Raw genomic sequence first — 23,602 nt, forward strand, 5'->3', positions numbered from 1 at the left:
TGTTTGTTTGTTTTTACGCTAAGAAAAACATGGTTCTTCTTATAACTGTTCACTTAAAGGTTCTTTGGGGAATCCTGAATGGTTCTTCTGTGGCATCACTGTAAAAAACCCTTTCGCAACCTTTACTTTGAAGAATATCAGTTTTCAGAGTTGCACTGACATGCATTTCAATTTATTAAGAACAAAAATGAGCTCAAGCGAAATTTTACAGAAGTTTTCTGTAGTGTCTTATACCAAAATATTCAATGAATATGTATAATTCAGTCAATGTCTTTACTCTGACACACAGGCTGAGCTTAAACACTGCAGTGGCCAATGTTATCGGTAACTGGTGTTCGGCCATCATGATGTTGATTTCCAGAAGCGTCTCACAGGATCTGAGTCTATTGAAAATACATTTAAATGCATTTAAAAGAGCACTTAAAGCATGTTATAACACTCTTTTTTTCTTTTTTTTTTATATAGGGGGGTACAAAACATCAAAGCTTGTGACACACATCACCATGGAGATTACTCATCATTTTAACAAGATGTCATGTTATGTTTAGCTGTATGATGCCTTCCCGGGTATAATGAAGCGGTTGCCAGGACCTCATCAGACAATAATCTCAAACTAGTGCTGGATATCAGTCATGTGATCATCACGGCCCAATCACAGCCAGCGTACTGATACTCAGATCAACAGCTCTCTTACTCATGAGATATGGGTTAAATATTGGAGACATGATGAAAGCAGGAAGATCCAGATCTACAGGAGTGACGTTTACTGACTATTGACCGGTAAGATCCTCAGAGAGGGAAAAAAGTAGAAGAATGGAAAGAGTGTGTGAGTGAAGGTGGTTGTGAATGTGTGTAGATGTGTGTTAGTTACAGGATCAGAGAACGACACCGTTCCTCCGTCATAGTCCAGATTCACTCTCACACGATCAAGATCCTGATTAACACGAAAACCAGAACCTGGAGACCATCCGTACCACACACTCCAGACATCAGTGTTGAAGAAACCCCCTCCCTTCCTCTGGATTGGTGCTGTAGTTACTCCAAGACTCCAGGCTGAACTCTCTTTAACCTCCACATCCCAGCAGTGTGTTCCTGAGTTAAAGCCCTCTGAACCCAGAACACAGGGATAATAGTCAAATCTCTCTGGATTATCAGGAAGAGTTTGATAGTTCCTGCTGTCTCTCACACTGGTCAGATCATCAGACACGACGAGACGTGGACTCGCAGTGTTTGGATCCAGAATCACAGGAGCTGATGAGACACAATCAACAGAAGCTTTTATTCTGATCTTCATATAATGATCGAGAGTGACCCAACACAGATTATTATGAGTTATGACACTCGTCCTGTTGATCACACACACTTTCCTCTGATCACTGTCAATGCTGTTATTAGTTTCACACTCGTTTTTTATCATCAGCGTTTAACGGCATCAACTACAAACATTAAATATGAGATTCAGACATTTGTGTCCATCAAGAGAAACTGATCCTTTGGGAAAGTTAAATAACAGTAAATCACTGAGATGTGTTGAGATTTATGATGATGATGAAGAACTGTAAGTGTGTGTCTGATCTTCAGCATCTGATCATCTTCATTTTACTGGTTCTTATAGTTTGTGCTTTGTTTTAAATTAGTTTATTATGACTGTCTGTTGTGTTTGACTTACAATCATGAATCACCTTCAACACTTCCTAGCCACGCCCTAGCAACCAGTGTCGAGCACCCTAGCAACCCAACTCCAAAGAGAGATATCTTCTAATCTGAATGTCATGAGGAGTTGCGGTTGGTTTATATCATTCAAGCAGCCTTTGAAGAAACATCATTGGCAGCTGCCAAACCACTCCCTAGCAACTAAACAGAGTACCCTAGCAACTGTTCAGTAAGACCTATATCTCTGCACCAGAACATCGTAGAGACATGGTGGTTGGCTTCTTTGACTAATGCTAGCAAACAGGACTTCCATCATGCTTCACATGCTAGCAGAATAGCTACATGCTAATAGCGATTAACTAAGTGTTGAAACATGTCAATAATGCTAACTAAAACACAGTAGCAGCATTTTAATTATGTTAGCACCATGTTAACATGTTAATTATGCTAGCATCATGTTAACAACTTGTTAATCATGCTAGCATCATGTTAATCATATTAGCATCTTGCTAAAACATGCAAGCAACATTGTGATTGTGTTAGCATCATGCTAGCAACATGCTAATCTTGTTAACATTTGGTTAAAAGCATGTTTGCGAAATACTAATCATGTTAGCATCACGCTAAGAACATACTAATCATGTTAACAACATGATAAATGTGTTAGCATCATGTTAGCAAAATGCTAATTTTGTTAGATCTATCTATCTATCTATCTATCTATCTATCTATCTATCTATCTATCTATCTATCTCTGTCATGAAGAGCCTCTAACTCTCCATCCATCATGTCCAGCTCAGATCTCCTGCTGTCAGACTCACTGTTTTGGACGATGTCCTGCATCTTCTTCCAGACTCTGAACGGCAGGTTGCCCAAGTATCGTGGCACATGAATCAAAGCTCCAGAAGCCATCTGTGGATCCGGCTGTGAGCTCTGGACTCTGGAAGAACATTCAGGAGTCAGAACTGCAGTGGCTTTGGATCAGAACCAGAGAGACCAGAGACAGGAGCAGATCACTCACCTTTCCATTGAGCCTGGAAACTCCTGCAGAACAAACACACCATTTATCATCAAGAACTCAATCAATCATCAATCAATCAACCAATGATCTGAAATCAGACCTTCAGAAAGCAGACGTCATTGGCTTTCATCATCTCCTCTATGTCTTTGATTGTGTGTGAAAGAGCTGAGATGTGTGTGTTCATCTCCTCCAGCTTTTCCTTCATCCTCTGCTTCTTCTGCTCCTCTTCCTCCCTCAGTGCAGTGACTGTAGCTTCTTCTTCATCTCTGAGAAACTGATAAAGCTTCTCAAACTGCTGTTTAATCTGATGCTCTGTGTGCTCAGCTTGAGACTGAAATCACATCACATTCACTTCAATCATCTCAATCGACACACACCATTAATATAAGAGATAAACTCGGATATCCGACATAAAACGCATCCAGAAGCAGATGCTCGTCATTTACAGAAATAATAAACTGGAATCCATTATATCAGATCATAACTGTATACAGAGATCCAACGGCTGTAATGAAAATGACTCTCGTTTCTGTTTCCTCACCTTGATGTGTTGAACTGTTTTCTCAATCTCTGCTTTCATTTCTTCATTGTTTTCAAGTTTCTCCTGTAAGGACTTCAGTGCTGTATTGAGCTCCTCCTAGAATTGAACAAAAATACATTAAAGCTCCAGATTACAGTGAAGAGAAGACAATAAAGTGACGATCATATAATGCCGTGAAAAAGTATTTGCCCCCATCCTGATTTCTTCAGTTTTTGTGTACATCTCATACTAAATTGATTCAGAAATTGCAACCTGAGTAAACACAAAGTACAATTTGTAAATGACAATGTTATTTATTGAAACAAAAAAAGTTCTCCAATACCAACTGGGCCGGCGTGAAAATGTATTTGCCCCCGTAGTTACTAATTCCTCAGATCTATGAAACTGCATTTATACTGTAGTTCAGCTGGACTAAACACACCCAGTCCTGATCACTGCAGCTGTTCAATCAGATCAACACTGAATACTGAAGCCTGATTGGTTCACGTCTGTGCGCCTCTACAGACAAACGGCTTTTCAGCCGCCAAAACGGACGGGGCCGACTGCATATTTAAGTCGCGCTGAAAACTAATTTCATCAGAATTTTTTCACCACGCTTTTCAGAACGATGAGCTTTGTAAAAATCAACTCATTTCAGAAAGGCGAGGCATAGAGGAGCAACAATAAAATGATTAAATATTACAATAATGACTTTTTTGAACCTAAAACCCCGTAAGCCTATCGCATTAAACCAAATACACGGAATAATGTTCTTTTTAGAACTGTCTTTAAAAGAGCAAATTTGAGTGAGATTTGTTGCAAAAACCAATCAGGATTCAGTATTCAGGGAAAAACTACGTTTTCCTCATACGTCAGTTACTGATGCAGTGCTCATGATCTCAGGGAACCGAGGATACGTTAGTAACCGGAACAATCTGTGTTAATGACTCGTTATGATTCTTTACGTGTGAATCAAGAAACATTTGTCTTACCTTATATGATGAACCCACTTCACTGATGGGTCTGAATTTATGATTGTCGTGTTGTTTTGAATCTCTGCACACGATACACACAGGCTGTTTGTCCTCCAGACAGAAGAGTTTGAGTTTCTCACTGTGTAAACTGCAGATCTCCTCAGACCCTGATGAACGCCTCTCATTTCTCTCCTTCAGGAACGACTCACACAAGTTTCTAAACACAAGACTAACTGGAGGATTTTCTTTTGAGGATCTTCTCCTGCAGACAGGACACTCCCGAGATCCTTTGGTTCTCCAGAACTGTTGAAGACACTCTTTACAGAAACTGTGACTACAGGATAAAAGAACAGGAGCCTTGAAGATTTCACAGCACACAGGACAAGAAAGCTCTTCTGCAGAGACATTTAGTGAAGCCATTTTCACTGTTTGAGCTCCAGCAAACTAAACTTTACTTTCACTTTCTGAACGACGGTTTAAAAAACAAATCACCATGAGAATCACAAAGATCAGAAACAAACTTCTCAAATTCTTCTGTAAAGTTTTCTCCTTCGTACTCCACTGATCGCTGATTCTTTATTGCTTTTGTCAAGACAAAGTCCATATGGCAGAAAAGAGAAATAACAAGTCAGCCTCTTCCTGGTTAGTGTTGTAAAAGGGTGAAGCTTCTGATCAAGGTGTGTTGAAACAGGTCAAAGAACAACATCAGTGTCCTGTACCATGATGAACAAACTCAGGGTTACAGGATGAGTTGACAAAACCAAACCAATCCAGCCAGGCTTAGCTGGTACCATGATGCTGTTCATCAACATGCTCTGTCAGCTCAGGCTTTGATCCCGAGTTTAGGAGTTTAGGAGTGACATCAGTAGCGAACAGCCAATCACAGGCTGAGAAAGAGGAAAACTGAGGTTCATTTCTCACGAGAGAAGCAGCGCGATTCACTACAGAATATTAAGAGATTGAAAAATATAAAGAATTTAAACAAATTTACACAACAAGAAGAAAATAGCTGTCTAGAGGACAACTAAAAGAAAAAGTCTTGCTATATCAGTGCAAGTAAAAGTTGTGAAGTTAGTTTATACAATTGATAAAGGTATAGAGAGAACTGAACATTTAAGCTCATTTTATAGCTTTATCTATTGATTATAAAGCGTATTTATATTACCTTTATGTATGTATTCAATTAAACTGTGCGTAATAATAATTGATAAACTAAAATGGTACATGTGTGATCGATTAAGGGTACAATAATTACATAAATAATATCAAAATCATACAAAGTTATGATTCTAAATAAGCATTACTGAAAGCCGGACGATTTTGTCTTTAAAAGTCATTTGCTGTGTAGTGGAAACAAGTGGAGTGACTGTCTTATATGCATTTGCATGGAGGCATTAATCGTGTCTATTATATTTATTGAAGAGCCGCATGGAACAACAATACTGTCTTCAGCTTGTTTACATAAGGAACCCCCGTTATTCGTTGTCTCTGTCACTTCAGCATTCAGTGCTCATTGAGTCCCCCTAGTGGGCTGGATAGAACATCACAACTAAAGAGGTAATTTACAATACCCTGACACCTCCCCCTTTTAGTCAAATACTTCAGGTTACAATTCTGTTTATCTTATGATTATAACATCATGTTTCAGTAACCTTACATAACAAAGATGACAATGTATTTAACTCTCTAGAACTCACTTATCAGAACATATTTTCTTTAAACACAACTTTACTCTGTCTTTGCTATCACCTGTCAGTTTCTTAATTCTTCACATCAAATGTCAGAATATTAATTATTATGTTCAGGTATAACCAAGCCTGGCCATATAACACAATAAAGACATTTATTACCGACAGTATATTATCACTCTCTTCATAAGTCCAACCGCTCGCAGGCTTGCTCACTCTGCCTGACCTAGTGATTTTATGTTTTACTCCAATTGTCTCTGCAGAAAAATCAGAGTCTCTTTGAAGCTGAACTTTCCGTGGTGACTGTTCTGAACTCTCCACTGTCTTTACAATAGTTCCCGGAACTCCGTCCGGCAGCAACTGAAGATGCCTGCGATTTCTCCGTTTCTCTCTCCCCCTTTCGTTGAAAACTTCATATGACCGTGGAGTAGTGCTCTCTGCCGGCACCGTAGCGGGTCCTGTCCATTCAGATTCATCATCCAGCTTTAACAAGACTGAATTCCCTGGCCTAAGAACAGGCAAGTCCTTCGCACCATGTCGTCTGTTAAAGTAGTATGCTTGCTTTTCTTTTGCTGCTTTGTCTTTCTCTCTCACACTTGATTTGTTTGGCCACTTTGGTCTCAGATTTTCGGGTAGAGTAGTACGGATTAGCAATTCCGCTGGGCTGACCCTGTAGAGGAGGCGGGTGTGGCTCGGAAACACATGAGTGCCATCAACGGGTCATCCTGTTTCAGAATGCGCTTCGCATGTCCGTTACCTTGTGGATTGTGCGGACTCGATGTAATGTGGTGAATATCGTACATACCACAAAAGCTTCTCCAGGCTTCACTGGAGAACTGCGGTCCATTGTTGCTAACAATTTGTTCTGGTATGCCAAATCTCGCAAATAACGCTTTGAGTCTCTGAATAACATGTTCAGATGTTGTGACATAGCAGAAGAATTTCCAAGTAGCGCGAATAGTAGTCAGATACCACCAGATATTGTTTCGATTTATGCATACACAAATCTGTGGCTATTCGCTGCCATGGCCGTTCCGGCAGTGGTGTTGACTGGAGAGGTTCCTTGCGCTGCGCACGTTTATTTTCTGTGCAAAACTTATATGTCTCTATCTTTCGCCTAAGATCCTCAGAAATCCCAGGCCACCACACAGTCTCTTGAGCGCGTGCCCTGCATTTTGACAAACCTTGGTGTCCGTCATGAATTCTGCTAAGCATCTCGTGTCTCATCGCTTTTGGAATTACTCTGCGATTCCCCAGCACAATCAGTCCCTCACTCACTGACAAAGAGTCTTTCCATTTGTAAAAACTCTGTACACTATCAGGAACACTTTTAGCATATTCCGGCCATCCTTCCGTGACGAATCTCTCCACAGTTTGTAGCTGCTCATCCTTTTGTGTCTCCATTTTTATTCCTGTCAGCTTACGCTGTGACACAGGCAGACATCTGATGATTGTATTCACGTGACAACTCACATCTGCTGTCATGAAGTCTTCTGTAGTGTTCAGTGGGCTTCGCGACAGTGCGTCTGCCACAACCAAGCTTTTGCCAGGCGCATACTCCGCTTTCGCATTAAACCGCATGAGCCTCATCAAGAGTCTCTGACATCTCACTGGCACAGTGTCCAAGTCTTTACTATTGATTAGTGGTATTAATGGCTTGTGATCAGTGATCAATTTAAATGTGTCCATGCCCACTAAGTATTTCTGGAACCTTTCACACGCCCATACGCCTGCAAGGCACTCCTTCTCAATCTGGGCGTATCTTGTTTCAGAATCAGTTAGTCTTCTAGAACAGTACGCGACCGGTCTCCAGCTGTCGTCATGTTTTTGCAGTAAAACACAGCCGATACCGTAACTGCTAGCATCCGCTGACACCACTGTTTCTTTTCCCAGATCATAGTGTGCCAGGACTGGAGCTTTTGTGAGTGAGCTCTTAAGTGTGTTGAATGCGCTTTTCTGCGGCTGATCCCATGTCCATGCACATCCATTTTTGAGCAGCTCATACAAAGGACCTCCCTTCATTGCCAAGTCCGGGATGTATTTACCCGTGTAGTTTATGAGGCCTAACGCCCTCCTCAACTCGTTTACATTTTTCGGCTCTTGCAGATCACTTATTGCACGCACCTTTTCAGGGTCTGCTCTGACACCCTGTGCATCCACGACGTGACCCAAGAAGCTTAACTCTGCTTTCCTGAATACACACTTATCTTTATTCAATTTGAGGCCCACACTTTCCATCCTATTCAGCACTTTTTCCAGGTGTTTGTCGTGCTCTGCCCGATCCTTCCCGTACACGATCACATCATCCATGTATACAGAAACTCCTTCCATGTCCATTAAAATCTCGTTCATTTTTCTTTGGAAGATTTCTGGAGATATGCTGATTCCAAATGGGAGCCTCTTAAAGCAATAGCGTCCCACCGGAGTGATGAATGTTGTCAGCAAGCTGCTCTCATTACATAACGGTATCTGCCAAAATCCTGACGCTGCGTCTAATGATGTAAAGACGCTTGCTCCTGCTAATTTAGCTAGAATCTCGTCTGTTGTGGGAAGCATGTTCCTCTCTCTTTTTATGTTGTCATTCAGTTTATTTAATCCCACACAAATTCTGACAGCACCATTGGGCTTCATTACCGGTACCATGGGTGCACACCAATCTGTAGGCTGTGTGACTCTTTCCACAACACCTTGTTCCTCCATTCTCTGTAGTTCTGCTGTAGCTTTAGGAAGCAGCGGTAATGGTACCCTCCGCGCAGTATGTACTGCGTATGGCTCCGCGCCGTCTTTCAGGTGTATTTTTATCTCAGCAGCTGTCTGTCAGCTAAGAAGGTTACTGACAGTTCCTCCCGCAACCACATACACGGTAATGGCATACTTTCCACCTTTATGCTCCACTTCTGCAGTGAACTGTCCGATGCAATTTAGTGATCCGCCTGGGCTGTCTAGTGCTATGTTCGAATGAAGGAGCTGAGATCTTGGGCGAAGCTTTTCATATGTCACAGTGTTCATTACAGTAACATCCCGTATCGATCTTAAAACTAACTGGAGTAGCACCTATCTTAAGCAACACAATCAATTTAGCTTCTTCTGACTCATTGTTATTACTCACTGTGCCCAGGTAAAAGCTCTCTTCACTCACTTCTTTCGCCGTCACTTGTCTCACAGTTTTCGATTTGCACATTCTCGCCCAGTGCCCTTTTCTTTTGCATTGTCTGCATTCAGTATCTGCTGCTGGGCATTTTCTGATGTCTTTGTGTCCTGTCTTACCACACCTGCCACACTCATTTTCTGTATCCTCTCTTCTTTTCTCACCAGCTCTTTTGTGTTTCTCTCTCGTCCAGGGCCGATCTGCTGCCTTTGAGCGCCGGGAGGCTACCTCTTGCACGCTGCTCGTTGACTGTCCCTCCTGCTGGCTGAATTGCTGATCGACATCCTCGGCATCTGCACCGCAGTTTCCAGTGTAAGTGCTGTCATTAGCTGCATTCTCCTAGAAAGCTCTTTATCCCGAATTCCAACTACAAGTCTGTCTCTTATATGTTCGTTTCGACTTGCACCGAATTCACAGTTCTCACTGAGTTCATAGAGGGCTCTGATGTAGCATCCGCCTTTTCCCCGGGCCTCTGCACTCTCTGGTGAAAACACGCCCGCTCGTGTATCACCTTCTTTTTCGGCAGGAAATTCTCATCAAATTTTCCAAGCACCGTTTCGTAATCCTCAGCACTTTCCTCTGCTGCGAAGGTGAACGATTTGAAAATGTTCTCAGCTTCAATGCCCATGGCGTATATTAAAGTGCTTATCTGTACCTCTTTATCTTCTTTGCTCAGTTTTGTAGCAGTCCTGTAGCGCGCAAACCTCTGCCGCCACGTTGGCCATTCCATTGGACGATCAAAGTTAAAACTTTCTGGTGGGCTAAATTTCGACATATTGCTTTTCTCTTGTCTTTATACTTCTGACACCATGCCTTATATGCATTTGCAAGGAGGCATTAATCGTGTCTACCGTAAAACTTCAAATAATAGCCGAGTCCCAAATAGACGCCTGTCTCTTTTAAACGCCTGGTGTGATGACAGGTTTGGGTAAATAAAGGCCGGTCTCAAATAGAGGCCTGGTCTGTTTTTTAGTATCGGGTTGTATTTGATCTTCTAAAACCAGTCAAATCGTCTGTTCTATGTTTTGATTAGATTTCACGTGACAGACGCAACCGTTCATGAACGACTCATCACTATTCACGCGCGTGTGTGTGTGAGGGAAAAAGAGGAGATAATATATTTCTTTAACTTCGGGATGTTATCCTTAGGTATGTGGCCTGACAGTAGCTTCTGATGGAAGCGAGGATCACCTTATCCATTGTTTCAAAGAGGGAGAGCCGTGCGCATCTGGGCGGGAGCTGTTAGTGTAAGCAAGGCAGGCAGAGTTAGCGGAGGCTGGAGAGGGAGAAGTGGAGGAGAGCGACGTGGAGGAGGAATTCGCCAATGAACTTGTAATTGAGGATCGCGGGGATGATGATAGTGATGAATAGAGTAATTTTCTATCACATGATTGCAGTTGTTTTACAGGGTAGCCTTCATTCTTTCTTGTTGATGTGTTTCGGGCAACAAGTTCATATGCTCGATGTATTTTAGCGGTAGCCTAACTTGTGTTCTGCCCATTGCCGTCACATCGTTTCGTTTTTTATGTTTTTTTTTATTATTATTTTTTATTTATTTTTTATGCTGCCAATAGCCAAAGACATTTCTTACATTAAATGTTTTTGTTAAACACATTCGAATTAATTATAAATAAAACATAATATAATGTGGTAACCTCCTACTGTCATGCTTGAACATCTCAACACTAAATTAAAGGCCTGTCTCTTATAGACGCCTGTCTCAAATACAAGCCGGTGCAGTTCGGCGATTTGGGTAAATAGAAGCCCGGCTATTATTTGAAGTTTTACGGTATTATATTTATTGAATAGCCGCATGGAACAACAATACTGTCTTCAGTTTGTTTACATAAGAAACCCCCGTTATTCGTTGTCTCTGTCACTTTAGCATTCAGTGCTCATTGAGTCCCCCTAGTGGGCTGGATAGAACATCACAACTAAAGAGGTAATTTACAACACCCTGACAGTGACTTTATCGCATCCGACACGCTGACACTGACTATCCTCCTAAACCGGCTTCATAGCACAGGCCCTGGACTATACCTGTCCTGTTATCTCCTGTTCTGTGCCATGTTTTGTAGTCCTTTTCTTGTTGATTAGTTCATGATTGTTCCCAGGTGTGTGTTGTTCACCAATCTCCCCTTGAGTGTAAATATACCCCATTGTTTCTCATGTTGTTGGTCTGAGGGTTGTTCCATAAAACAAGATTAGAATACAAGCCAGGCTTATTTTGGTTAGTCAGACTTATTGTCGGTTGATTCTGTTTCATAAAGCAAACTTATAATTTACCAGGCACTTTTTATTTTTATTTACAGTTACGTGCAGCAATGCGCGCTCAGGGCGTTCCTTGGGGTATTGAGTTGGGGAATCACCCCCTTCATGTAATCTTTGATACTAAAGGTAAAATTAATGGTATTGTCTCAGAGATATATAAGTTTATAACTAAAGCTTCATATAAGCCCTTATCATTTTTCAGACTCTGGAAGACAGATATTAACATCTCCCAGGATCCAGATTGGCGTGTGGTTTGGTCAAACATATCTCTATCATCTAGAAACCCTGATCATCAAATGATACATTATATATTAATCCATAGGTTTTACTTAACCCAGCAAAGATTACAGCAAATGAAACTCAGAGATAACCCATATTGTGATTTTTGTCCAGACAATATTATTGCTACTTTTTATCATAATGGTGTGGCAGTGTCCAGAGGTCAATAGTTTTTGGCATAGTGTTTCATCCATCATGTCCAGTATTATCAAAGGACCCATCCCTCCTTCACCATGCTTGCTTCTACACTCTAAAAAATGCTGGGTTGTTTTAACCCAATTTTGGGTCAAATATGGACTAACCCAACGTTGGGTTAAAAAATGCAGTTTAAAAATGGACAAATTGCATTTTGGACAAAATCAAAAATGGACAAAAATGCAATTTAAAAATGGACAAATTGCATTGGTTACATTAAAAATGTAACCCAACGGCTGGGTTTGTCCATTTTTAAATTGCATTTTTAACCCAACGTTGGGTTAGTCCAAATTTGACCCAAAATTGGGTTAAAACAACCCAGCATTTTTTAGAGTGTACTTAATGACACATCGTCTCTAAAGCTTACTATAAACAATAGGCGTCTCCTTCTGGCTGGGTTGACCGCCGCCAAAAGGATGATAGTTTGTCGCTGGAAACCACCACATACATTGTCCGTGAGGAAATGGCTCTCTTCTTACCGGGATATTGTTCAGCTAGAGCTCTCTACAGCACGTTTGCATTATGCCAAAACCTTTAATATTGACTGTTGGTCAGAGCTATTAGAGAAAATAAATGAAATGATGTAGATAAGGTCGGATTTTCTCTCTCTTTAATTGTCTACATCTGATTTGTTTTATATATGCTGTCCAACTTGTGTTTTTTTTGTTGTTGTTTTTTTGGGGGGGGGGGGGGGTTCTATTATGGAATGTGCATCTAATGTATACAATGTGTAATGTTTAAATGTTTAGCTCTATGTTGTACATACACTTCATTCAGCTTTGTTTATTATTATTTAGAATATTGTACTGACCTCTGTGGACTTTATAATATGAAGGAAGAATTCAGGACGTGCTTGATACTTTCAATTATGAGATATTTATTTGATATACGCAATGTCCAATGTCCTGCTCTGTGTTCTATGATGTTATGTGGATCTCTGTGTGGATATCATAATGATGGAGGAAGGATGGACAGGTGGTAATGGAAAAGGGTTGAGAGGTGTGTGTGTGTGTGTGTGTGTGTGTGTGTGTGTTCCCCCCTTTCCTTTTTTTATTTTTTTTTTATGTTGTTGTTGTTATTAATTGTTCAATACCTTGAGTGAATCTTGTTAGGGGTTGGAGGGTGGGTTTGGGATGGGTAGGATATGGGGAGGGGAAGAGAAACAGACACCAGAATAAGCAACACTTTAATTGCACTCTGTTTTATTTTCAGTGATGATGTAATCAGCCTAAGGTTTTCTCTTTATCTTGTGAAGGTGTTTCCTCTCCATTGTGTAAATAATGATTGTAAGAAAATAAATAAATAATTGATCACAAAAAAAATTAATAATAGTTTGAACTCAGTTACTCTGGCAACTTATGCTGGGAAACTAAAAAAAAACAAACATTTTTTTACATAAACAATTGATAGTATAATTTAACACGTTTGAAGGTCTATAGTGTCTCATTTATCATTGTAGCCTATATATATATATATATGAAGAGTTCAGATGCAAAAGCCTCTAAGTGCCATCTGAAATTTTCTTCTAGAATGATCATTTTTATCAGGCTTGTATATTTAAGTTCAATAATTTCACTTAAATGGCAATGCAAATTACCTATTAATTGTCATTTAAGTGAAATTACTGAACTTAAATATACAAGCTTTATAAAAATGATCATTCTAAAAGAAAATTTCAGATAGCACTAAGAGGCTTTTGCATCTGAACTCTTCATATATATATATATATATATATATATATATATATATATATATATATATATATATATATATATATAATATTATCCAGGTTTTATTTTTGTTTTGTGTCCAAGATTTAATTAGATAGTTTTAAAGATTTATGAATATTCTCTCTGGTTTTATTTGGCAGCTATAGTACATTTTTATGGTTATTATTATTAGAAATCATTCTAATATTCTGATTTATTATGAGTGTTGGAAACAGTTCTGCTGCTTAATATATGTGATGAATAAAAGGTTAAAAAGAACTGCATTTATTAAAAATAAAAAAATATTTTCTAATAATATAAATCTTCTTTACTATCACTTTTTTATCAATTTAACACATCCTTGCTGAATAAAAGTATTGATTTATTTCAAAAAAAGAAAGAAAAAAAATGACTGACCCCAAATTACTGACCAGTAGTGGATATTGTTGTTACAGAAGATTTCTATTTTTAAAACATTTGCTTCTTTTTTTATTTTATTTTTTATTTATTTTGTATTCATCAAAGTATCCTAAAAAAAGTATCACAGGTTATGAAAAAATATTAAGCAGCAGAACTGTGTCCAACTCTGATAATGAATCATCATATTAGAGTGATTTCTGAAGGATCATGTGATAGACTGGAGTGATGATCCTGAATTCAGCTTTGATCACAGAAATAAATGATAATTTAAAGTATAATAAATTGAAAACCAATTATTTTAAATTGTAATAATATATCACAATATTATTTTTATTTTTTTCTGTATTTTTGATCAAATAAATGCAGGCTTGATGAGCAGAAGAAACTTCTTTCAAAAACATTAAAAATAGTAATGTGTCCAAACTTTTGGCCTGTAGTGTACATGGAATCAAAGTTGGTGATTATTGTCATTCAGTTATACAGTTTTTATTGCAGATTAGGAAAGTGTTTAAATATAAACTATGTTTATGACTGCTTGTACACTAAACCCAGTTTCCCTCGATTGTCTTTGACGCTGAGAAAGGATCTCCTTTAAAGGTCCCGTTCTATGTGATCCCATGTTTCAAACTTTAGTTAGTGTGTAATGTTGTTGTTAGAGTATAAATAATATCTGTAAAATTATAAAGCTCAAAGTTCAATGCCAAGCGAGATATTTTATTTAAAGCTCCACTATGTAACTTTTGTATGTGACCACAAGAGGGCGCAGTTTCCAACAATAACAAAGGCGAAGCTTGATGACGCTATGAAGGAGGTGACGATGGGAGATGTCGTTTTTAATGCGTTTTCACCATAGCAATGTATCTAAATGGAATTAATGAATCATGATCACGGATGAGGTAATTTATTCGTTTTTGTATTACCTGTATGTCTGATCGTATTATTTTATGTCATCATAATTAATGAACTGCAAGGAACGTGAAATGTTATGCTATATTATCCCGTTACAACATACAGCTATTTGTCAAATGATTTGTTTGGTTTATGTTGTGCAGTTTTACGTTTTTATGGTTAATGCCGTGTTGTTTAACGTGTTCAAACCAATATCTAAAAGTAAATTTGAACGAACATTTGCAAGTAATGACTAAATATATTTTTTAACAACATATCCGATTGTATTTAATTGTACTGCCATAATCTCGGTCACCACACGTGATAAAAAGCCTTACCGAAGTACAAAGAGCAATATAACTTTGTTTATAAGTGCTATTGACAGTTGCATGTCTTACCTGTCTATCAATACACTCGCGAGAGAGTCTCTGTCAAGTCCAAGATAGTCGCGCAGCTCTCTCCATCTCGAAAACGCCTGGCGATATTTATCCGGGTTTTATTCCTCCGTTTGTCACACAGTCCGTGACTCCGCGTGTATCCGAATATGGACGCTTTCGTTTTGTTGGCACTTCAATACTCGCCAAAGAGTAATCGTGATCCATAACAGCTATAACCATACAGTCTATGGCAATAACGCTATAACCACCACTTCCGCGTTTGACCGTGATATTCCGGTTTGGTGGGTCATATTTTTTATTTTATTCTTTTTTATTCTTTGTCAGACGTCTTTATTGTTTATTGTGATAAGAAAAAAAAACTCAATAAAGTTGTTGTAAAAAAATAAAATAAAAATCCGGTGTGGTGGAATATCACATGGTCGGAAAAAAAGGATAGAGCGGACATTGCGTCACTGAGGCGCGACATTTCTTTTCCGGGACGGCCAGTTATTTAAAATCGGAATTTCTCTGAAATAAAAAATCTTTGGAGACTTTTGAGATATTTTAAGTACACAACTGGAGGAAATATATCACACTGTCCAAGTTATTTTCGGAAATTTTATTACAAAATTCCTACATATTGGAGCTTTAACAGAAGTTGACTACAAAAAACGGCTCGATTGGACTACACCCCTCTACTACCTTCATTAGTGACATCACCAGAACCGTGTTTAGACTAAGCTCCGCCCACAGGAACACAGGCGTATTGATGGCGAAATGTCAACAGACGTGGTTGATGTTTATCTATAATCGGATACCGCAAAAGTTTAATTCGAAGTTGTTAGTTTGCTCTGTCCATTTCACCACGGACTGTTTTTTTAACCTGGGATAATATCAAGCAGGCTTCTCTCAGCGTTTCATACTGATGAAGGGGGCAATATCAACTATATTCCAGCAAGCGGTAAGTAGTGATTTACTATGGAAGTAGCGATCAACTTCACATCGTTTCTCTTAGTAGGATGAAAATAATCTTACTTAAACTGTGATTAATATGCAGAAAGCGATCAAAGAACAATCCCTTTCCAATCGCCCAAGCTGTCAATCACACAGCGCGAGTTTATCTGGACACTTGCCAAAACTCGTTATGAAATCAATGACGCTGTTACACTGCACAACGAAGCTCTTACTGTATTTATATGCCTCATGTTTGCATTGGTGAAATCATTAGTGAGAGTGCAGAAACTGCGTTGCAATGATAAGATCTTTTTTCACGCGATCAACAGGCTGTCATCTGCTCAATGCTCATCATCACTGAAACCTTTTATGTGATGGGAATAGATCATTCTAAATCAGTGGTTCTCAACCTCTCCTGCAGGGACCCCCTGACAGGCCATGTTTCTGTTTTAACCCTGAAATGGCACACCTGATTCAATTAATGAGTAGTTATTAGAGTAGGAAGAGTAGGAATTAGTCAATTAATCAATTAGTCAACTACTCATTAAGCCTTTAATTAATTGAATCAGGTGTGCCATTTCAGGGTTAAAACAGAAACATGGCCTGTCAGGGGGTCCCTGCAGGAGAGGTTGAGAACCACTGTTCTAAATACTTAAAAAACTTCTCACGATTCATTAATCCAGATAGCTGTAATAGTAAAAACGTATAATAGCTGTAATAGTAAAGGTTTTCCAGATAGTTCCACATGTAATGCCAGATATTTCATATGCAAGCATGTCAGCCAATCACAGCAGTGGGCGTTTACACTGAAGTCTCACAGCAGACACGCCCCTTCAAACAGAGTGTTCAAACCAGGGAATGAAATCAGGCTAGGAAATATGCCTTTTATTTCTAAATTATAACAATTTTTGATCTAAAAAACATACTAACATTATAAGGGCACCCCTGGAAACATGATAAAATAATAAAAATAATCCATGGAATGGGACCTTTAACAATGGCGGCTCGTGCCATGAGTCTCCGGGACAGCTTTGGAGAGGAAGACTCTAGAAGAACGTATTCACCAAGAGTGTGGAGCCGTTAAAGAAGAGCAGGGTAAGTGTCTATATGTGACCCTGGATCACGTCTCCAGTCTCGAGTCGCACGGGTTTATCTGTGGCAATAGCCAACAATACATTATGGGTCAAAATTATAGATTTTTCTTTTATGCCAAAAATCATGAGGATATTAAGTAAAGATCATGTTCCATGAAGATATTTAGCAAATTTCCTACCGTAAATATATAAAACATGTATTTCTGTGAGTGAATGCAGCACAATCGCCAACATAAATGAACAACTTTAAAGGAGATTTTCTCAATATTTTGATTTTTTTGCATCCTCAGATTCCAGATTTACAATAGTTGCATCTCAGACAAATATTGTCATATCCTAATAAACCATACATCAGTGGAAAGCTTATTTATTCAGTGTTATATGATGTATAAATCCCAATTTCAGAAAATTGACCCATGTGACTGGTTTTGTGGTCCAGGGTCACATATGCACTCTTAAATATAATATATAAAGGTAATGTATTGGCATCCATGGCTTCATGAAGAACCTTTAACATCCATTGCACAAAAGATGGAAGAAGGTTCTTTAGACTATTAAAATGTTTGTTTGTTTTTACGCTTAGAAAAACATGGTTCTTCTTATAACTGTTCACTTAAAGGTTCTTTGGGGAATCCTGAATGGTTCTTCTGTGGCATCACTGTAAAAAACCCTTTCGCAACCTTTACTTTGAAGAATATCAGTTTTCAGAGTTGCACTGACATGCATTTCAATTTATTAAGAACAAAAATGAGCTCAAGCGAAATTTTACAGAAGTTTTCTGTAGTGTCTTATACCAAAATATTCAATACATATGTATCATTCTGTCAATGTCTTTACTCTGACACACAGGCTGAGCTTAAACAATGCAGTGGCCAATGTTATCGGTAACTGGTGTTCGGCCATCGATATGATGTTGATTTCCAGAAGCGTCTCACAGGATCTGTGTGTGAGTCTACTGAAAATACATTTAAATGCATTTAAAAGAGCACTTAAAGCATGTTATAACACTCATATTTAGGGGGAATGTTTTTTTTTAAATATAGGGGTACAAAACATCAAAGTTCAAGTTCATTTTATTTATATATCATATATTTTATAACAGCCACTGACTGACCAAAGTGCTTTACAGAACTACAAGATTAAGGCAGTAATACCATGTATAACAGCACAGCACAGATACAGCAAATCTAAGAGCAGCCTTAAGCAGGAGTAGCAAAAACATTGTCAGACTTAAAATAAAAAATAGGAAAACAGAAATGGCAAAACAATATCAGACTCATCAATAATAAAACAGAAATGGCAGTATCAGACTTACTTGTGTCAAGCTTGTGACACACATCACCATGGAGATTACTCATCATTTTAACAAGATGTCATGTTGTGTTTAGCTGTATGATGCCTTCCCGGGTATAATGAAGCGGTTGCCAGGACCTCATCAGACAATAATCTCAAACTAGTGCTGGATATCAGTCATGTGATCATCACAGCCCAATCACAGCCAGCGTACTGATACTCAGATCAACAGCTCTCTTACTCATGAGATATGGGTTAAATACTGGAGACATGATGAAAGCAGGAAGATCCAGATCTACAGGAGTGACGTTTACTGACTATTGACCGGTAAGATCCTCAGAGAGCCAGAATAACACCAGAAGAATGGAAAGAGTGTGTGAGTGAAGGTGGTTGTGAATGTGTGTAGATGTGTGTTAGTTACAGGATCAGAGAACGACACCGTTCCTCCGTCATAGTCCAGATTCACTCTCACACGATCAAGCTTCTGAAAAACACGAAAACCTGATCCAAAAATCACTCCATACTGATTATACTCCACACACCAGACATCAGTGTCGATGAAAACACATCCCTTCCTCTGGTTTGATGCTGTAGTTACTCCAAGAGTCCACTCTGAACTCTGTTTAACCTCCACATCCCAGCAGTGTGTTCCTGAGTTAAAGCCCTCTGAACCCAGAACACAGTCAAAATAGTTAAATCTCTCTGGATTATCAGGAAGAAGTGGATTGTTCCCACTCCATCTCACACTGGTCAGATCATCAGACAGGACGAGATGTGGATTCGCAGTGTTTGGGTCCAGAATCACAGGAGCTGATGAGACACAATCAACAGAAGCTTTTATTCTGATCTTCATATAATGATCGAGAGTGACCCAACACAGATTATTATGAGTTATGACACTCGTCCTGTTGATCACACACACTTTCCTCTGATCACTGTCAGCGCTGTTATTAGTTTCACACTCGCTTTATCATCAGCGTTTAACGGCATCAACTAAACACATTAAATATGAGATTCAGACATTTGTGTCCATCAAGAGAAACTGATCCTTTGAGAAAGTTAAATAACAATAAATCACTGAGATCTGTTGAGATTTATGATGATGATGAAGAACTGTAAGTGTGTGTCTGATCTTCAGCATCTGATCATCTTCATTTTACTGGCTCTTATAGTCTGTGTTTTGTTTTAAATTAGTTTATTTTGACTGTCTGTTGTGTTTGACTTAAAATCATGAATCACCTTCCAACACTTCCTAGCCACGCCCTAGCAACCATTGTCGAGCACCCTAGCAACCCAACTCCAAAGAGGGATATCTGCTAATCTGAATGTCATAGAGGAGTTGCGGTTGGTTTATATCATTCATACTGGCAAGCAGCCTTTGAAGTAACATCAATGACAGCTGCCAAGCCACTCCCTAGCAACTAAACAGAGTACCCTAGCAACTATTCAGAAAGACCTATAACTCTGCTACAGAACATCTTAGAGACATGGTGGTTGGCTCCTTTGACTAATGCTAGCAAACAGGACTTCCATCATGCTTCACATGCTAGTAGAATAGCTACATGCTAATAGCGATTAACTAAGTGTTAAAACATGTCAATAATGCTAACTAAAACGCAGTAGCAGCATTTTAATTATGTTAGCACCATGTTAACATGTTAATCAAGCTAGCATCATGTTAACAACTTGTTAATCATGCTAGCATCATATTAGCATCTTGCTAAAACATGCAGGCAACATTGTGATTGTGTTAGCATCATGCTAGCAACATGCTAATCTTGTTAACATTTGGTTAAAGCATGTTTGCAAAATACTAATCATGTTAGCATCATGCTAAGAACATAATCATGTTAACAACATGATAAATGTGTTAGCATCATGTTAGCAAAATGCTAATTGTGTTAGATCTATCTATCTATCTATCTATCTATCTATCTATCTATATGTCCATCTATCTATCTATCTATCTATCTATCTATCTATCTATCTATCTATATGTCCATCTATCTATCTATCTATCTATCTATCTATCTATCTATCTATCTATCTATCTATCTATCTATCTATCTCTGTCATGAAGAGCCTCTAACTCTCCATCCATCATGTCCAGCTCAGATCTCCTGCTGTCAGACTCACTGTTTTGGACGATGTCCTGCATCTTCTTCCAGACTCTGAACGGCAGGTTGCCCAAGTATCGTGGCACATGAATCAAAGCTCCAGAAGCCATCTGTGGATCCGGCTGTGAGCTCTGGACTCTGGAAGAACATTCAGGAGTCAGAACTGCAGTGGCTTTGGATCAGAACCAGAGAGACCAGAGACAGGAGCAGATCACTCACCTTTCCATTGAGACTGGAAACTCCTGCAGAACAAACACACCATTTATCATCAAGAACTCAATCAATCATCAATCAATCAACCAATGATCTGAGATCAGACCTTCAGAAAGCAGACGTCATTGGCTTTCATCATCTCCTCCATGTCTTTGATTGTGTGTGAAAGAGCTGAGATGTGTGTGTTCATCTCCTCCAGCTTCTCCTTCATCCTCTGCATCTTCTGCTCCTCTTCCTCCCTCAGTGCAGTGACTGTAGCTTCTTCTTCATCTCTGAGAAACTGATGAAGCTTCTCAAACTGCTGTTTAATCTGATGCTCTGTGTGCTCAGCTTGAGACTGAAATCACATCACATTCACTTCAATCATCTCAATCGACACATCATTAATATCCAAGATAAACTCGGATACCCGACATAAAACGGATCCAGAAGCAGAAGCTCGTCATTTACAGAAATAATAAATTGTTATCCATTATATCAGATCATAACTGTATATAGAGATTCAACAGCTGTAATGAAAATGACTCTCGTCTCTGTTTCCTCACCTTGATGTGTTGAACTGTTTTCTCAATCTCTGCTTTCATTTCTTCATTGTGTTGAAGTTTCTTCTGTAAGGACTCCAGTGCTGTATTGAGCTCCTCCTAGAATTGAACACAAATACATAAAACTCCAGATTACAGTGAAGAGAAGACAATACAGTGACGATCATATAACGCAGTGAAAAAGTATTTGCCCCCATCCTGATTTCTTCAGTTTTTGTGTACATCTCATACTAAACTGATTCAGAAATTGCAACCTGAGTTAACAAAGTACAGTTTGTAAATGACAATGTTATTTATTGAAACAAAAAAGTTCTTCAATACCAACTGGGCCGGCGTGAAAATGTATTTGCCCCCGTAGTTACTAATTCCTCAGATCTATGAAACTGCATTTATAATGTAGATCAGCTGGACTAAACACAGCCAGTCCTGATCACTGCAGCTGTTCAATCAGATCAACACTGAACACTGAAGCCTGATTGGTTCACGTCTGTGCGCCTCTACAGACAAACGACTTTTCAGCCGCCAAAACGGACGGGCCGACTGCATATTTAAGTCGCGCTGAAAACTAATTTCATCAGAATTTTTTCACCACGCTTTTCAGAACGATGAGCTTTGTAAAAATCAACGTGTTTCAGAAAGGCGAGGCATAGAGGAGCAACAATAAAATGATTAAATATTACAATAATTACTTTTTTTAACCTAAAACCACGTAAGGTTATTCCATTAAACCAAAAACACGGAATAATGTTCTTTTCAGAACTGTCACATGACCTCTTTAAAAGAGCAAATTTGAGTGACATTTGTTGCAAAAACCAATCAGGCTTCAGTATTCAGGGAAAAACTAAGTTTTCCTCATACGTCAGTTACTGATGCAGTGCTCATGATCTCAGGGAACCGAGGATACGTTAGTAACCAGAACGATCTGTGTTTATGACTGTTATGATACTTTACATGTGAATCAAGAAACATTTGTCTTACCTTATGTGATGAAACCACTTCACTGATGGGTCTGACTGTGTGATTGACGTGTTTCTGTGAAGTAAAGCACACTAAACACACAGGCTGTTTGTCCTCCAGACAGAAGAGTTTGAGTTTCTCACTGTGTAAACTGCAGATCTCCTCAGACCCGGATGAACGCCTCTCATTTCTCTCTTTCAGGAACGACTCACACAAGTTTTTTAACGCAAGATTAACTGGAGGATCAGATCTTGAGGATCTTCTCCTGCAGACAGGACACTCCCGAGATCCCTTGGTTCTCCAGAACTGTTGAAGACACTCTTTACAGAAACTGTGACTACAGGATAAAAGAACAGGAGCCTTGAAGATTTCATAACACACAGGACAAGAAAGCTCTTCTGCAGATACATTTAGTGAAGCCATTTTCACTGTTTGAGCTCCAGCAAACTAAACTTTACTTTCACTTTCTGAACGACGGTTTAAAAAACAAATCACCATGAGATTCACAAAGATCAGAAACAAACTTCTCAAATTCCTCTGTAAAGTTTTCCCCTTCGTACTCCACTGATCGCTGATTCTTTATTGCTTTTGTTGAGACAAAGTCAGCATGGCAGAAAAGAGAAATAACAAGTCAGCCTCTTCCTGGTTAGTGTTGTAAGAGGTGGAGCTTCTGATTAAGGTGTGTTGAAACAAGTCAAAGAGCAACATCAGTGTCCTGTACCATGATGAACAAACTCAGGGTTACAGGATGAGTTGACAAAACCAAACCAATCCAGCCAGGCTTAGCTGGTACCATGATGCTGTTCATCAACATGCTCTGTCAGCTCAGGCTTTGATCCCGAGTTTAGGAGTTTAGGAGTGACATCAGTAGCGAACAGCCAATCACAGGCTGAGAAAGAGGGAAACTGAGGTTCATTTCTCACGAGGGAAGCAGCGCGATTCACTACAGAATATTAAGAGATTGAGAAATATAAAGAAATTAAACAAATTTACACAACAAGAAGAAAATAGCTGTCTAGAGGACAACTAAAAGAAAAAGTCTTGCTATATCAGTGCAAGTAAAAGTTGTGAAGTTAGTTTATACAGTTGATAAAGGTATAGAGAGAACTGAACATTTAAGCTCATTTTATAGCTTTATCTATTGATTATAAAGCGTATTATATTACCTTTATATATGTATTCAATTAAACTGTGCGTAATAATAATTGATAAACTAAAATGGTACATGTGTGATCGAATAAAGGTACAATAATTACATAAATAATATCCAAATCATACAAAGTTATGAT

The 23,602-nt window shown here is 38.9% G+C and overlaps 1 protein-coding gene across 1 annotated transcript; it reads right to left on the reverse strand.

The window, feature by feature from the left end:
• Nucleotides 1-763: 763 nt before the first annotated feature.
• On the reverse strand, nucleotides 764-22,896 carry LOC311094825 (uncharacterized protein; the record flags this gene model as incomplete). The annotated part of the gene is made up of 18 exons (XM_084132997.1): nucleotides 22,335-22,896; nucleotides 21,360-21,455; nucleotides 20,921-21,151; nucleotides 20,821-20,843; nucleotides 20,548-20,739; nucleotides 18,803-19,449; nucleotides 9,429-9,586; nucleotides 7,330-8,256; nucleotides 7,139-7,281; nucleotides 6,614-6,758; nucleotides 6,451-6,526; nucleotides 4,979-5,055; nucleotides 4,187-4,612; nucleotides 3,216-3,311; nucleotides 2,775-3,005; nucleotides 2,675-2,697; nucleotides 2,475-2,593; nucleotides 764-1,251 (listed from the first exon to the last, which is right to left on the reverse strand). The coding sequence occupies exons 1-18, from the start codon at nucleotides 22,734-22,736 to the stop codon at nucleotides 764-766; spliced, it is 4,500 nt and encodes a 1,499-aa protein (XP_083989123.1). The 5' UTR covers nucleotides 22,737-22,896.
• Nucleotides 22,897-23,602: the final 706 nt, after the last annotated feature.

This window comes from Abramis brama, assembly GCF_963993115.1.
Source record: "Abramis brama genome assembly, chromosome: 13".
Classification (NCBI taxonomy): Eukaryota; Metazoa; Chordata; class Actinopteri; order Cypriniformes; family Leuciscidae; genus Abramis; species Abramis brama.